Below are 15,998 nucleotides of genomic sequence, written 5' to 3' on the forward strand. Positions count from 1 at the left end.
ACACGATCGATACCAATGGGTTTAATCCATCTCCACTCCCTCATGCAGAAAAAAAACCTGCGGTAACAGTGTGTACAGAAACTGGCCATTCGGCCAGTGACAGCTGTGGCTCAGTGGGCAGCACGCTCGCCTATGTGTGAAGGTTGTGGGTTCAAGTCCCACTCCAGGGACTTGAGTACATAAATCTAGGACTGAGGGAATGCCGCACTGTCGGAGGGGCGGTGCTGAGGGAGCGCCGCACTGTCGGAGGGGCGGTGCTGAGGGAGTGTCGGAGGGGCGGTGCTGAGGGAGCGCCGCACTGTCGGAGGGGCGATGCTGAAGGAGCGCCGCACTGTCGGAGGGGCGATGCTGAAGGAGCGCCGCACTGTCGGAGGGGCAGTACTGAGGGAGCGCCGCACTGTCGGAGGGACGGTGCTGAGGGAGCGCCGCACTGTCGGAGGGGCGATGCTGAGGGAGCGCCGCACTGTCGGAGGGGCAGTACTGAGGGAACGCCGCACTGTGGGAGGGGCAGTACTGAGGAAACGCTGCACTGTGGGAGGGGCAGTACTGAGGGAGCGCTGCACTGTCGGAGCTGCTGTTTTTCGGATGAGACATTAAACCGAGGCCCCTGTCTGCTCTCTCAGATGGACGTAAAAGATCCTATGGCACTATTTCGAAGAAGAGTGGGGGAGTTATACCCAGTGTCCTGAGGCCAATATTTATCCCTCAATCAACATAACAAAAACAGATGATCTGGGTCATTATCACATTGCAGTTTGTGGGAGATGCTGTGCGCAAATTAGCGTTTCCCACATTACAACAGTGACCACACTTCAAAAAGTACTTCATTGGCGAGAAAGCGTTTTGAGACGTCCAGTGGTCGTGAAAGGCGCTATATAAATGCAAGTCTTTCTTTTAACAGTCCTATGCCGATAATTACGCTCCCCACCAGGCTCCTCCCTCCCACCCTGCAACATCTCGCCCCATCAGCGGAACCGTTTGTTCCTTGCAGTTATCTAGCTTTCCATTTAATGCAGTTTTCCTTCCACTGACACCTCCCCATTGCAGTTTCCTCATTGACTCAGGATTTATGCAACCCCCTCCCCCACACCGCACTTGGGAGACTGTTCGGCCTGTTGATCACAGTCATCACGTCTTCAAGTGCTTCATAGTGCAGTCACTGCTCTGAATGGCCAGACATGCCGGCAGCCAATTTGCGCACAGCAATATCTCAGCAGAAAATCAGTGCATGTCCTGGTATTCTGTTTCTGGTGATTTTAGAGATTACTGTAGGCCGGGAGAATGCAACTCTTGGAATAGTGCCATGAGATGGTTAACAGCCTCAGTTATGAGCTTGCAAATTCTGGAGTGGGATCTGAACTCGGTCTTCAGCCTTGCAGGGGGAGTGTTTCCCCCCTCTGTGAGCGCGCCTGTGTGGCGCTTGTGCTTGTGCGTATACCTGTGGTTGTGCTTGTGTGTGTTTGTGCGTGCGTGTCTGTGTGCGTGTGTTTGTGCGTGCTTGTGCGTGCGTGTCTGTGTGCGTGTGTTTGTGTGTGTGTGTGTGTGTGCCCGTCTGTGTGTGTGCCTGCGTCTCTGTGCGTGTTTGTTTGATGATTATCAGAACTGAAGACAGAATACGTCTGTAGAAGTTACGCCCAGCCTTTGCTACGCTATCAGTAAGATCATGTTGGATAGCCACGATTTAACTCTTGTAGGGTACGTTTCCCAAGCCCTCACTGTGGTGAGTTTATCACAGAAAATGGCAGGCAGACTGTTACTGGAACAGTCTCCTGGAACCTTGAGCATCCACTTGAGCAGGTGGGCGGGTCCTCTATTAATTTCGATTTTGCTGGAACTACAAACTGCTCCGGAGCCGAGCTTCCCACGGGTGTGAACTTAGAAAATTTCCGTCCGTGTTGCCAAGAGCAGACGGCTCATCCCTCTTGTCTGTCTCCCAAGCTCGAAGCACACTCTGCACAGCCTCTTTGTTCCCAGCGGGGTGGGCAGCAGCTGCAGTGGAAACTAGTGTGACGTGCGCTGAAATGGTGTGGACTTGGTGCACAGACATTACCTGAAATGTGATGGTGGTGATCAGGGTAAAGGGTCATCTGCAATCGAAGGGGGCATTAAAATGATTGTTAAGTTGACTTTGAATTTAACACCGTGGGGTGATGTTCCTGGGTGTGATTGTTGTGCGCTCTGACGTGTTCTGTTTTTTCCATTCCTGCAGGCCGGGACCGGTATCATTAGCGGCCAGAGCTTTGCTTCCCGCTCATATTTCTTTGACAACCCTCGGCAGTTTGAAGGGGATGACTCTCCTTGGGCAGCGGGTTCACAGAGCGAGCAGGGCAGGTACGCAATCCCGTATGCTTTTGTTCCACTCACCTATCACCCGCTGTGCTCATTGCCCCTGTGTCCTAACTCGCACCGAGTCCTGCTCACCCATCACCCCCTGTGCTCACTGACCCCGTGTCCTAACTCGCACCGAGTCCCGCTCACCCATCACCCCCTGTGCTCACTGACCCCGTGTCCTAACTCGCACCGGGTCCCGCTCACCCATCACCCCCTGTGCTCACTGACCCCGTGTCCTAACTCGCACCCAGTCCCGCTCACCCATCACCCACTGTGCTCACTGCCCCGTGTCCTAACTCGCACCGAGTCCTGCTCACCCATCACCCCCTGTGCTCACTGACCCCGTGTCCTAACTCGCACCGAGTCCCGCTCACCCATCACCCCCTGTGCTCACTGACCCCGTGTCCTAACTCGCACCCAGTCCCGCTCACCCATCACCCACTGTGCTCACTGCCCCGTGTCCTAACTCGCACCGAGTCCCGTTCACCCATCACCCGCTGTGCTCACTGCCCCTGTGTCCTAACTCGCACCGAGTCCTGCTCACCCATCGCCCCCTGTGCTCGCTGCCCCGTGTCCTAACTCGCACCCAGTCCCGCTCACCCATCGCTCCCTGTGCTCGCTGCCCCATGTCCTAACTCGCACCCAGTCCCGCTCACCCATCGCCCCCTGTGCTCGCTGCTCCGTGTCCTAACTCGCACCCAGTCCCGTTCACCCATCACCCCCTGTGCTCGCTGATCTACATTGGCTCCCGGTTAAGCAACATCTTGATTTCAAAATTCTCCATCCTTGTTTACAATTCCCTCCATGGCCCTCGCCCCTCCCTATCTCTGTAATCTCCTCCACCCCACAACCCCCCGAGATGTCTGCGCTCCTCTAATTCTGCCCTCTTGAGTATCCCCGATTTATAATCGCTCCACCATCGGTGGCTGTGCCTTCTGTTGCCTGGGCTCTAAGCTCTGGAGCTCCCTCCCTAAACCTCTCCGCCTCTCTACCTCTCTTTCCTCCTTTAAGACGCTTCTTAAAACCGACCTTTTGGACCGTGATTTTGGTCGTCTACCGTAATTTCTTCTTCTGTGGCTCGGTGTCAAATTTATTTGTTTTGTCTTAAAACAATCCTCTGAAGCGCCTTGGGACGTTTTACTATATAAATGCAAGTTGTTGTTGATCGAAGGGGCCAGATGTTCAAAGATGTAAATCTTATCTCAACAGATGTTTGAACTCGTGTTTTCATTGGGCCCATCCTGGGTCGTCTGTACAATTGCCACCAGAGCAAGCAGTGTGTGAACAAGGACACTGAATGCTCCACATTACGTGGGGGGTGAGGGGGGAGCAAAGATTGTTGGAGTTAATCTCGCTCCCAAAAGTGCCCCAACTCGGTCAGCGTTGATGGAGCTACGGGAAGTGTATCCACCTCCAGCTCCTGACGGTCCGCGTTGCGGAATTGGAGCTGAGGGTGGATTCACTCTGGAGCTTCCACGATGCTGAGAATGACGTGAGTAGCACGTGTAGCGAGTTGGTCTTACCGCAGGAGAAGGGTTCACAGCCAGATAGGGAATGGAAGACCAGCAGGAAGAGTAGTGCAAGGAAGGTAGTGCAGGGGTCCCCTGCGGTCATCCCCCTGCAAAACAGATACACCGTTTTGAGTACTGTTGAGGGGGATGACTCATCAGGGGAGGGCAGCAGCAGCCAAGTTCATGGCACCGTGGCTGGCTCTGTTGCACAGGAGGGCAGCAAAAAGAGTGGGAGAGCGATAGTGATAGGGGATTCAATGGTGAGGGGAATAGATAGGCGTTTCTGCGGCCGCAACCGAGACTCCAGGATGGTATGTTGCCTCCCTGGTGCAAGGGTCAAGGATGTCTCGGAGCGGATGCAGGACATTCTAAAAAGGGAGGGAGAACAGCCAGTTGTCCTGGTGCACATTGGTACCAACAACATAGGTAAAAAAAAGGGATGAGGTCCTACGAAACAAATTTAAGGAGCTAGCAGCTAAATTAAAAAGTAGGACCTCAAAAGTAGTAATCTCGGGATTGCTACCAGTGCCACGTGCTAGTCAGAGTAGGAATCGCAGGATAGCTCAGATGAATACGTAGCTTGAGCAGTGGTGCAGCAGGGAAGGATTCAAATTCCTGGGGCATTGGAACCGGTTCTGGGGGAGATGGGACCAGTACAAACCGGACGGTCTGCACCTGGGCAGGACCGGAACCAATGTCCTAGGGGGAGTGTTTGCGAGTGCTGTTGGGGAGGAGTTAAACTAATATGGCAGGGGGATGGGAACCAATGCAGGGAGACAGAGGGAAACAAAAAGGAGGCAAAAGCAAAAGACAGAAAAGAGATGAGGAAAAGTGGAGGGCAGAGAAACCCAAGGCAAAGAACAAAAAGGACCACTGTGCAGCAAAATTCTAAAAGGACAAAGGGTGTTAAAAAAACAAGCCTGAAGGCTTTGTGTCTTAATGCAAGGAGTATCCGTAATAAGGTAGATGAATTAACTGTGCAAATAGATGTTAACAGATATGATGTGATTGGGATTACGGAGATGTGGCTCCAGGATGATCAGGGCTGGGAACTCAACATCCAGGGGTATTCAACATTCAGGAAGGATAGAATAAAAGGAAAAGGAGGTGGGGTCGCATTGCTGGTTAAAGAGGAGATTAATGTAATAGTTAGGATAGACATTAGCTTGGATGATGTGGAATCTATATGGGTAGAGCTGCAGAACTCCAAAGGGCAAAAAACGTTAGTGGGAGTTGTGTACAGACCTCCAAACAGTAGTAGTGATGTTGGGGAGGGCATCAAACAGGAAATTAGGGGTGCATGCAATAAAGGTGCAGCAGTTATCATGGGTGACTTTAATATGCATATAGATTGGGTTCGCCAAACTGGAAGCAATACGGTGGAGGAGGATTTCCTGGAGTGCATAAGGGATGGTTTTCTCGACCAATATGTCGAAGAACCAACTAGGGGGGAGGCCATCTTAGACTGGGTGTTGTGTAATGAGAGAGGATTAATTAGCAATCTCATTGTGCGAGAGGCCCCTTGGGGAAGAGTGACCATAATATGGTGGAATTCTGCATTAGGATGGAGAATGAAACAGTTAATTCAGAGACCATGGTCCAGAACTTAAAGAAGGGTAACTTTGAAGGTATGAGACGTGAATTGGCTAGGATAGATTGGCGAATGATACTTAAGGGGTTGTCTGTGGATGGGCAATGGCAGACATTTAGAGACCGCATGGATGAACTACAACAATTGTACATTCCTGTCTGGTGTAAAAATAAAAAAGGGAAGGTGGCTCAACCGTGGCTATCAAGGGAAATCAGGGATAGTATTAAAGCCAAGGAAGTGGCATACAAATTGGCCAGAAATAGCAGCGAACCCAGGGACTGGGAGAAATTTAGAACTCAGCAGAGGAGGACAAAGGGTTTGATTAGGGCAGGGAAAATGGAGTACGAGAAGAAGCTTGCAGGGAACATTAAGGCGGATTGCAAAAGTTTCTATAGATATGTAAAGAGAAAAAGGTTAGTAAAGACAAACGTAGGTCCCCTGCAGTCAGAATCAGGGGAAGTCATAACGGGGAACAAAGAAATGGCAGACCAATTGAACAAGTACTTTGGTTTGGTATTCACTAAGGAGGACACAAACAACCGTCTGGATATAAAAGGGGTCAGAGGGTCTAGTAAGGAGGAGGAACTGAGGGAAATCCTTATTAGTCGGGAAATTGTGTTGGGGAAGTTGATGGGATTGAAGGCCGATAAATCCCCAGGGCCTGATGGACTGCACCCCAGAGTACTTGAGGAGATGGCCTTGGAAATAGTGGATGCATTGACAGTCATTTTCCAACATTCTATTGACTCTGGATCAGTTCCTATTGAGTGGAGGGTAGCCAATGTAACCCCACTTTTTTAAAAAGGAGGGAGAGAGAAAACAGAGAATTATAGACCGGTCAGCCTGACCTCAATAGTGGGTAAAATGATGGAATCAATTATTAAGGATGTCATAGCAGCGCATTTGGAAAAAGGTGACATGATAGGTCCAAGTCAGCATGGATTTGTGAAAGGGAAATTATGCTTGATAAATCTTCTGGAATTTTTTGAGGATGTTTCCAGTAAAGTGGACAAGGGAGAATCAGTTGATGTGGTATATTTGGACTTTCAGAAGGCTTTCGACAAGGTCCCACACAAGAGATTAATGCGCAAAGTTGAAGCACATGGGATTGGGGGTAGTGTGCTGACGTGGATTGAGAACTGGTTGTCAGACAGGAAGCAAAGAGTAGGAGTAAATGGGTACTTTTCAGAATGGCAGGCAGTAACTAGTGGGGTACCGCAAGGTTCTGTGCTGGGGCCCCAGCTGTTTACATTGTACATTAATGATTTAGACGAGGGGATTAAATGTAGTATCTCCAAATTTGCAGATGACACTAAGTTGCGTGGCAGTGTGAGCTGCGAGGAGGATGCTATGAGGCTGCAGAGTGACTTGGATAGGTTAGGTGAGTGGGCAAATGCATGGCAGGTGAAGTATAATGTGGATAAATGTGAGGTTCATCCACTTTGGTGGTAAAAACAGAGAGACAGACTATTTGAATGGTGACAGATTAGGAAAAGGGGAGGTGCAGCGAGACCTGGGTGTCATGGTATATCAGTCATTGAAGGTTGGCATGCAGGTACAGCAGGTGGTTAAGAAAGCAAATGGCATGTTGGCCTTCATAGCGAGGGGATTTGAGTACAGGGGTAGGGAGGTGTTGCTACAGTTGTATAGGGCCTTGGTGAGGCCACACCTGGAGTATTGTGTACAGTTTTGGTCTCCTAACTTGAGGAAGGACATTCTTGCTATTGAGGGAGTGCAACGAAGATTCACCAGACTGATTCCCGGGATGGTGGGACTGACCTATCAAGAAAGACTGGATCAACTGGGCTTGTATTCACTGGAGTTCAGAAGAATGAGAGGGGACCTCATAGAAACGTTTAAAATTCTGACGGGTTTAGACACGTTAGATGCAGGAAGAATGTTCCCAATATTGGGGAAGTCCAGAACCAGGGGTCACAGTCTAAGGATAAGGGGTAAGCCATTTAGGACCGAGATGAGGAGAAACTTCTTCACCCAGAGAGTGGTGAACCTGTGGAATTCTCTACCACAGAAAGTTGTTGAGGCCAATTCACTAAATATATTCAAAAAGGAGTTCGATGAAGTCCTTACTACTCGGGGGATCAAGGAGTGTGGCGAGAAAGCAGGAATGGAGTACTGAAGTTGCATGTTCAACCATGAACTCATTGAATGGCGGTGCAGGCTAGAAGGGCTGAATGGCCTATTCCTGCACCTATTTCCTATGTTTCTATGACACACATGTACTGGGAGTGTCTAGACTGCGCTGGGTGTCTAGACCGTGTTGCCGGAAGTCCGATGGTGAAGATAGTAAAGAAGGGATAAAACCTCTTTTTAATATCTCCACATATTTCCTACAAATATGTGACTACACTCCAAAAGCACTTCATTGGCTGAAAAGCGCTTTGAGACACCTGGTGGTCGTGAAAGGCGCTATATAAATGCAAGTCTTTCTTTATATCTGTCCTATGTCCATTGGGCAGTTATCTTTTGGAAGGAAGCAGAATTGAAATCCTAGATGTGTTCGACAGCCTTTTAACTGCTTTTTGGAATTTAGAAGAATGAGAGGTGATCTTATTGAAACATATAAGATTCCAAGGGGGCTGGACAGGGTAGATGCAGAGAGGATGTTTCCCCTCGTGGGGGAATCTAGAACTAGGGGGGCATGGTTTCAGAATAAAGGGTCACCTATTTAAGACAGAGATGAGGAGGAATTTCTTCTCAGAAGGTGGTGAATCTTTGTAATCCTTGACCCCAAAGAGCTGTGGAGGCTGGGTCATTGAATATATTCAAGGCTGAGATCGACAGATTCTTGAACTACAGGAAGTGGAAGGTTATGGCAGGGAGCGGGCAGGGAAATTGAGTTGATTCCAAGATCAGATCTTATTGAATGTCGGAGCAGGCTCGAGGGGCCGTATGGCTGACTCCTGCTCCTATTTCTTGTGTTGTATTGCCTGCCTCACGCTTGCTCTTTCTTTCCCCCCCCCCCAGTTTATCCGGCAGCCTCCAGCGTAACGGTTGGTATGGCACTGACAGGACTAGCGTTGAACCAGCCTGGTATGACGGTGTATCCCAAGGCACCACCGCACCGTTACTCTTTGCCAGAGACCACGTGCAGGGCACCAGTTACCACCACACCTTCTACTCCACTCCGCAGACGTAGAGTCTCCAGCCATTCCATTGGGACACTCCCCGCAATCGCCGAGCAGCTTGTTTTATTTATTACTGTTCCAAACTAATCCCCTCTCCCTGTCTCTCTCTCTCGGAGGAAGCAGGCAGCGGGCACTGCTGTCGGAATCTGAGCGAGGTAGCCAAACGGATGTGTCACGTCACCGGGGCCGAAAAGAGCAGGGGGAACCACGCTGAGCGCCACCTGGATGCTCCTTTTGAAAATATCTTCATCGCTACTGAATAGAAGCTGTCGGCCGCTAACTGTATTCGGCATTCGAGCAGGTTGTTGCTGCAGTGGCCTCTCTCGTATCCGCTTCTAGCTGTCGGATGTCTCGCTTTGTTTGGGCTCGGTCCCATTCTCGAAGGCACGGCTGTCATCCCACACGTACCCTAACCGAGCGGGCCGTTTTTCGCGCGTGGGGAGGTGCTTGCAGCGAAATTGGACGCGGGCTGCAAAAAAAAAAAGGCCATTCGCCCTTGTTGAGTCCCCGCCCAGTGTCCAGCTTCACCCCTCCCCACGCACAGCAGTTTGTGATCGTCCCCTGCGGAGCGCTACTGACCTCGGTCATGAAATCCGCGGCTTGTCGGCGGAACAACGGGAGGCCGCGCGGTTCGCCCAGGGCAACAGGTCAGTTTGCACCGGCTGAACCACCTTTGCCTGCGAGTTTTTGGAGAAGCGGTTGACCTCGAGGGCTTAAAAGGTTCTCGGGGGCCAAAATATCGTCAACTTGCCATGTGACGGTTGAGTGACGGGCAAATTGAAGTCAAGACTGGGAGGGGTGGAGAGTGGCGGGAGGTACCAGGTGATGTGTGGGGTGTTTGCCCGTACCGGGCTGGATTTGAGCCGCAGTTATTTACCACCGTTGACACTTTAAGGACACGTGTTGCGATCAGCTGGCCAGAGAAACGCCCATTGAGTTTGCAGGCACGCTGGAGCAGTGACATCTGGGCACGGTGTGAGATTGGTATTGGTGCCGTTCCGATTGTGGAGGGGACGTTAGCCGAGCCTGACCCTTGCCAGCTTCCCTACTCCCATCCCCACGCACACACACACACACACGCATCTTCTTTGCAGCTAGAGTCGCCGGATAGCAGCGGGCGCCAGAACCTTGTCGGGCTTTTGCATTTCCCGCTCCTACACCAGGGGCGCCGTGAGCAACTGCAGCTAGTACTCTCGCTACAATCGCTCAACTCCGCACAGACCAAAGACCGGTCTTGGGTCTGTGTGGCTCACTGCCGCACTGGATGGTGTATGTACACACTATCAGCCATCAGGGGGAGCAGTGGGGCCAGATATAGAGGCAGGAGAGGAGGAGAAGCCTGGCTATCAGACTTCCAACTGCAGCCCTGTAGTGCTTGTATACGTCTGACCAATGTTTCCCCCTCCCCAGGCCGCACGGCTGCGCAGTAATAGGAAAGGTCCCGCGCAGGCCACTCACCGGCTGCCCCACTGTAAACACCGGGCACGCACGCACAGAAATTTAAAGGGACCACGCACAGGCCGGGCGGATCAAAGTGCAGCTCGCGGGGGAACTTTGGCTCTGACGCACTTCGCCGCTTGTAAGCGTGTGGTCGTGCGGAAAAACGCCCTCAGTACAGCCAAACGATGATAAGGATTGAACGGGAACAGCGAGGCAGCCTGAAAAGTGATGACGGGTCTCCTGAATCGATATATTTTCTGAGACGCCTGTATAAGAACATAAGAACTAGGAACAGGAGTAGGCCATCTAGCCCCTCGAGCCTGCTCCGCCATTCAATAAGATCATGGCTGATCTGGCCGTGGACTCAGCTCCACTTACCCGCCCGCTCCCTGTAACCCTTAATTCACTTATTGGTTAAAAATCTATCTATCTTTGACTTGAAAACATTCAATGAGCTAGTCTCAACTGCTTCCTTGGGCAGAGAATTCCACGGATTCACAACCCTCTGGGAGAAGAAATTCCCTCTCAACTCGGTTTTAAATTGGCTCCTCCGTATTTTGAGGCTGTGCCCCCTAGTTCTAGTCTCCCCTACCAATGGAAACAACCTCTCTGCCTCTATCTTGTCTATCCCTTTCATGATAAATGTTTCTATAAGATCACCCCTCATCCTTCTGAACTCCAACGAGTAAAGACCCAGTCTACTCAATCTATCATCATAAGGTAACCCCCTCATTTCTGGAATCAGCCTAGTGAACCGTCTCTGTACCCCTTCCAAAGCTAGTATATCCTTCCTTAAGTAAGGTGACCAAAACTGCACGCAGTACTCCAGGTGCGGCCTTACCAATACCTTATACAGTTGCAGCAAGACCTCCCTGCTTTTGTACTCCATCCCTCTCGCAATGAAGGCCAACATTCCATTCGCCTTCCTGATTACCTGCTACACCTGCAAACTAACCTTTTGGGATTCATGCACAAGGACCCCCAGGTCCCTCTGCACCGCAGCATGTTGTAATTTCTCCCCATTCAAATAATACTCCCTTTTACTGTTTTTTTTCCCAAGGTGGATGACCTCACACTTTCCGACATTGTATTCCATCTGCCAAACCTTAGCCCATTCGCTTAACCTATCCAAATCTCCTTGCAGCCTCTCTGAGTCCTCTACACAACCCGCTTTCCCACTAATCTTTGTGTCATCTGCAAATTTTGTTGCACTACACTCTAGGTCATCTATGTATATTGTAAACAGTTGTGGTCCCAGCACTGATCCCTGTGGCACACCACTAACCACTGATTTCCAACCGGAAAAGGACCCATTTATCCCGACTCTCTGCTTTCTGTTCGCCAGCCAATTCTCTATCCATGCTAATACATTTCCTCTGACTCCGCGTAACTTTATCTTCTGCAGTAACCTTTTGTGTGGCACCTTATCGAATGCCTTTTGAAAATCTAAATACATCACATCCATCGGTACACATCTATCCACCATGCTCGTTATATCCTCAAAGAATTCCAGTAAGTTAGTTAAACATGATTTCCCTTTCATGAATCCATGCTGCGTCTGCTTGATTGCACTATTCCTATCTAGATGTCCTGCTATTTCTTCCTTAATGATAGTTTCAAGCATTTTCCCCACTACAGATGTTAAACTAACCGGCCTATAGTTACCTGCCTTTTGCCTGCTCCCTTTTTTAAACAGAGGCGTTACATTAGCTGCTTTCCAATCCACTGGTACCTTCCCAGAATCCAGAGAATTCTCATTTATTCCCATCATCTTCAGGGCCAACACGAGTGGCCAGTATAGAAGACTGATCAAATCTATATGAAGTTTACACTGTTTCCCTCCCTCTGTACGGTAGCATTTGCACTCCAGGCTTCTTTGACTGTAAAGGACCGTGTTCAAATCGAGGAGCCCCCCTTGCCCACACCCCTTAATTTCTATGATATTTTCCATTCCTGTCCCTCCAGTTTCCTTACCGTCGGAGCAGGCAGTTGAATTTCTCCAGAATTAATGCCGTTTAATTTTATCACTGCCCCCCCCCCGTCCCCCCCGTCCCCAATTTTGTCCTCTTATCTCCCTGAAAGTGTAGACTTAACGCTGGGGTATAGTTCCAAAGGTGCCCGTTCACATCCTGACACCTTACCCAATGCTTCACGTGTATACTTGGGCGAGAATGGCTGGCTAGCTGTCGGGAACTGCTTCGTGTGTGTGTGTTCGTGTCCCGCTCCCAGCTGCTGATATCCGACAACTCGGCACTGATGGAGGATGGAGCATCTCATCTCTTCATGGTCGTGCCTTCACCCGCTCTGGTCTCCGGAGACCCACCTTGAGCCACGAGGTTGCACAAGAGGAATGAACACGGATTAATTTACTGACTAATCTTTTTATATTTAGATTTTTTGTCTCATTCCCCTGTCGTCTTTATAATCTGCAGCCATTTAATGGCATGGCTGAGATGAGCTGGGTGGAGGCACAGCTGACATTATGGGCTAGCACTTGTGACCTCCTCCCCCTGTGGCACTGCGAGTTGGAGTCGAGCACTAATTGCACTGCTTTCCTTCATTTTATATCCGAGTGCCTGTAATATATAACTTTATACCCGAGTTAAGTGACCTGCCCAAGCAGAGTTTTGACTTTCTACTGGTTACTGTATAACTCCTGAAAGGTATTTGAATAAAGATTTCTTCTACCAACAGTCCGCCAGGGCAGATCATTGCACAAGCGAGTTAAAACCTCTGGAAACTTATTCTGATCTCCATTTAATTATTCTTGACTTGTTTCTTGATTTTTGGTTCGAGTGCCAGTCCAAGTGGCCTAGTGGTTAGCACACTCGTCTCGGAGTCGGAAGGGCTGTGGGTTCGAGTCCCACTCCAGGGACTTGAGCAAATAAACCTAAGCTGACACTGCAGTGCTGTACTGAGGAAGCGCCGCACTGTCGGAGGGACAGTACTGAGGGAGTGCCGCACTGTCGGAGGGACAGTACTGAGGGAGCGCCGCACTGTCGGAGGGAGAGTACTGAGGGAGCGCCGCACTGTCGGAGGGACAGTACTGAGGGAGCGCCGCACTGTCGGAGGGACAGTACTGAGGGAGCGCCGCACTGTCGAAGGGGCAGTACTGAGGGAGCGCCGCACTGTCGGAGGTGCCGTCTTTCAGATGAAATGTTAAACCGAGGCCCCGTCCTGCTCTCTTAGGTGGACGTAAAAGATCCCATTGCACTATTTTCCGAAAAAGAGCAGGGGAGTTTTCCCCGGTGTTCTGGCCAATATTTATCCCCTGACCAACATAACAAAAACAGATGATCTGGTCATTATCACATTGCTGTTTGTGGGAGCTTGCTATGTGCAAATTGACTACCGCGTTTCCCATATTACAACCGTGACTACATTCCAAAAGTACTTCATTGGCTGTAAAGCGCTTTGAGGCATCTGGTGGTGGTGAAAGACTCGATAGAAATTATAGTCTGTTTTTCGAGCATGCTTATTTAGACGCTATGCCACTTTCTGCCCATGGACCCCTCTCACAAATTTCTGGTAAATAATCAACGCGCTCCTCTGGAAAATCTATCCTTACCACGTCTCTGCATTGTCGCGGTCATTCCTCTGGTTCCTCAAACTGTAGACGATATGCCTGAGATATAACAATTTCAAGTGTGCTATCTTTAGAAGGCATGACATGATGGACCCAAGACTTTAAATTATATAAATGAGTCATTTTTCTCCAGGATAATTTTAGCTCTCAGTAGAAAACCACGAGCAATCTTCATTCCGAAGAGTCTAGTGACTGATCAATATGACCTCTCTGTTTGTAAATAATAATTTCTAGTTTAAATGGGCTGGGCGTGTAATGTATTTGCTTCATGGGTTCTTTGCTTACGAATTTATTGCAACACATTGCTATTAAGAACTGGTGGTTTATTAACAAAAGATTTACCAATCACACTGCACATTACCAATTCATCCACTAGGCTCACAACTGCATACCTCATCGTGGATGACATGGACCCAACTGAATGGGGTTTTATTGAGTCTTGTCAGCATCATGTGACTGGCTAAGCCACTCAATGCAACAGCTCTATAACTTTGGTAGAACTTTAATTCAAGTGCCCTCTTGTAAGAGCACAAAATCCCCACAAATTAACTAAAACATCAACAGCTCTACAACTATTAGTTTCAATAGCTCTACAACTATTTTTGTAGAAAACAATCAAGTGCCCCCTGATTAAAGGGGGAGGGGCACACTCCAAAACCTTTTCAGGTGCCCCCTTTGTTTTTTTTTTGGGGGGGGGGGTTTCCCCCAAGGGCACCAAAACACAAATTATACAAGTGCTCCTGGCTAAAAAAGGGGGGCACTAAAATCAGCAAATTAACCTTTAGATACGAACAGTTCAAATTAAAGTTTGGTTGCCGGGGGTGATGATGCACTCCAGTCCCTCTGGCACCTACCTCTCGCGGAAGGCTGCGAGTGTACCGGTGGACACCGCGTGCTCCATCTTTAGGGACACCCTGGCTCGGATGTAACCACGTGAGAGAGGCAGGCAGTCGGACTAAACGACCGCCCGCTGCCTGGACCGGCTGATGGTGCCCTTGGCCATGCCCAGGAGCAGTCCTACGAGGAGGTTTCCGACCTGCCCGTCAACAGCTCTACAACTCTTTTTGGGAAGCAAAATTAAACATTTAATTCAAGTGCCGCCCGATCTGGGGGACACTCCAAACACTTTTCACGTGCCTTTTTTTTTTGGTGATTTTTGTGGGGTTTTTTGGGGCAGTAAAACCATAAATTTTACAAGTGCCCCCTATAAAAGGGGAGGGGGACTAAAACAAGCGGAGGTGTCAAATCTTTAACACAATAACGACGAGGGTAGGAGCACACTCATTCAGCAGTCAATCGCCTGAATCTCTCGGCCATCTCGTCCAACAGCTCTACAAACCTGTGAGCATATTCACAGGTGCATACATTATAGGGTGGGGGAAACATGAGGAGAGAATGTTTGAAAGAAACCCCACTATCAGTCCAAGGACCGAGATGCCCAAGCCCAAACTGACCTTGTGTGGAGCTGGGGGAAGATTTCAGACTACATTTGTGTTGCAGACACTGTGCTCCTTGATTATATTCACAGCAAGGGTGGATTGCCTTTAAGACATTACAATTTCTTGACCGAAGAGGTCATTGGTATGAAATAACCGAATGAGGTCATGCTATTAAACTCTGGCCAATTTAGTGCAATCTTTAATTTAGTTTGTTGAGTTGTCTGTGTGGCAAGACGGGGAGGAAAATTGTGTTGGCTCACTCTCCTTCCTCATTTTGGAAAAAAAATACACTCGTAACGTTCCTCGTCTCTCTAGTTGTGGCAAAATACTTTAATTGGAAAAAAACACAATTCTGAGGGTCTGTCTGCGATATCCTGGATGGGAAGATTGAATTGCTGTCAGTTTGAGAGACTGACGAGAGACGCCATCCCGTGCAAGGCTCTAATATTCAGTGCGGAGGTTGGATGGAGAATTAAACACAGCACCACCAGCAGAAGCAGGAAACCCCTCCTGCATGGGGTAAGTAAATGTGCATCAATAAGGAAAGTTTATAGAGTCTGCAGCAGGGCACTTTGTAAACATAAGAAATAGGAGCAGGAGTAGGCCATTCGGCCCCTTGAGCCTGCTCCACCATTCTTCAATAAGATCATGGCTGATCTACCTCAACTCCACTTTCCTGCACTATTCTCATATGCCTTGTCACCCAAACCTTTTTGTGAAGAGTCCCTCCCTGTGAGGACCACTTCAGTCAAAAAGCACAGTGATTTGCTTTACGCAATACAACAGCAGCTTGTATTTATATAGCGCCTTTAACATGGTAAAATGTTCCAGAGCACTTCACAGGAGTGTTTTACATAGAAAATAGGTCATTTGATGCCAAACCACATAAGGAGAAATTCGGACAGGTGACCAAAAGCTTGGTCAAAGAGGTAGGTTTTAAGGAGCATCTTAAAA

The 15,998-nt window shown here is 49.3% G+C and overlaps 1 protein-coding gene across 2 annotated transcripts in view; it reads left to right on the forward strand.

The window, feature by feature from the left end:
• LOC139239432 (integral membrane protein GPR137-like) overlaps positions 1-12,715 on the forward strand; it is a 53,280-nt gene extending 40,565 nt beyond the window's left edge. For both annotated transcript variants that reach the window (XM_070868159.1, XM_070868160.1), the window contains exons 8-9: positions 2,210-2,331; positions 8,419-12,715. In XM_070868159.1, the coding sequence (XP_070724260.1) occupies positions 2,210-2,331; positions 8,419-8,590 (294 nt within the window). In that variant the 3' untranslated portion in view covers positions 8,591-12,715. The remainder of the gene's footprint in view (positions 1-2,209; positions 2,332-8,418) is intronic.
• Positions 12,716-15,998: the final 3,283 nt, after the last annotated feature.

The sequence above is a fragment of the Pristiophorus japonicus genome, chromosome 27 (genome assembly GCF_044704955.1).
Source record: "Pristiophorus japonicus isolate sPriJap1 chromosome 27, sPriJap1.hap1, whole genome shotgun sequence".
Classification (NCBI taxonomy): Eukaryota; Metazoa; Chordata; class Chondrichthyes; family Pristiophoridae; genus Pristiophorus; species Pristiophorus japonicus.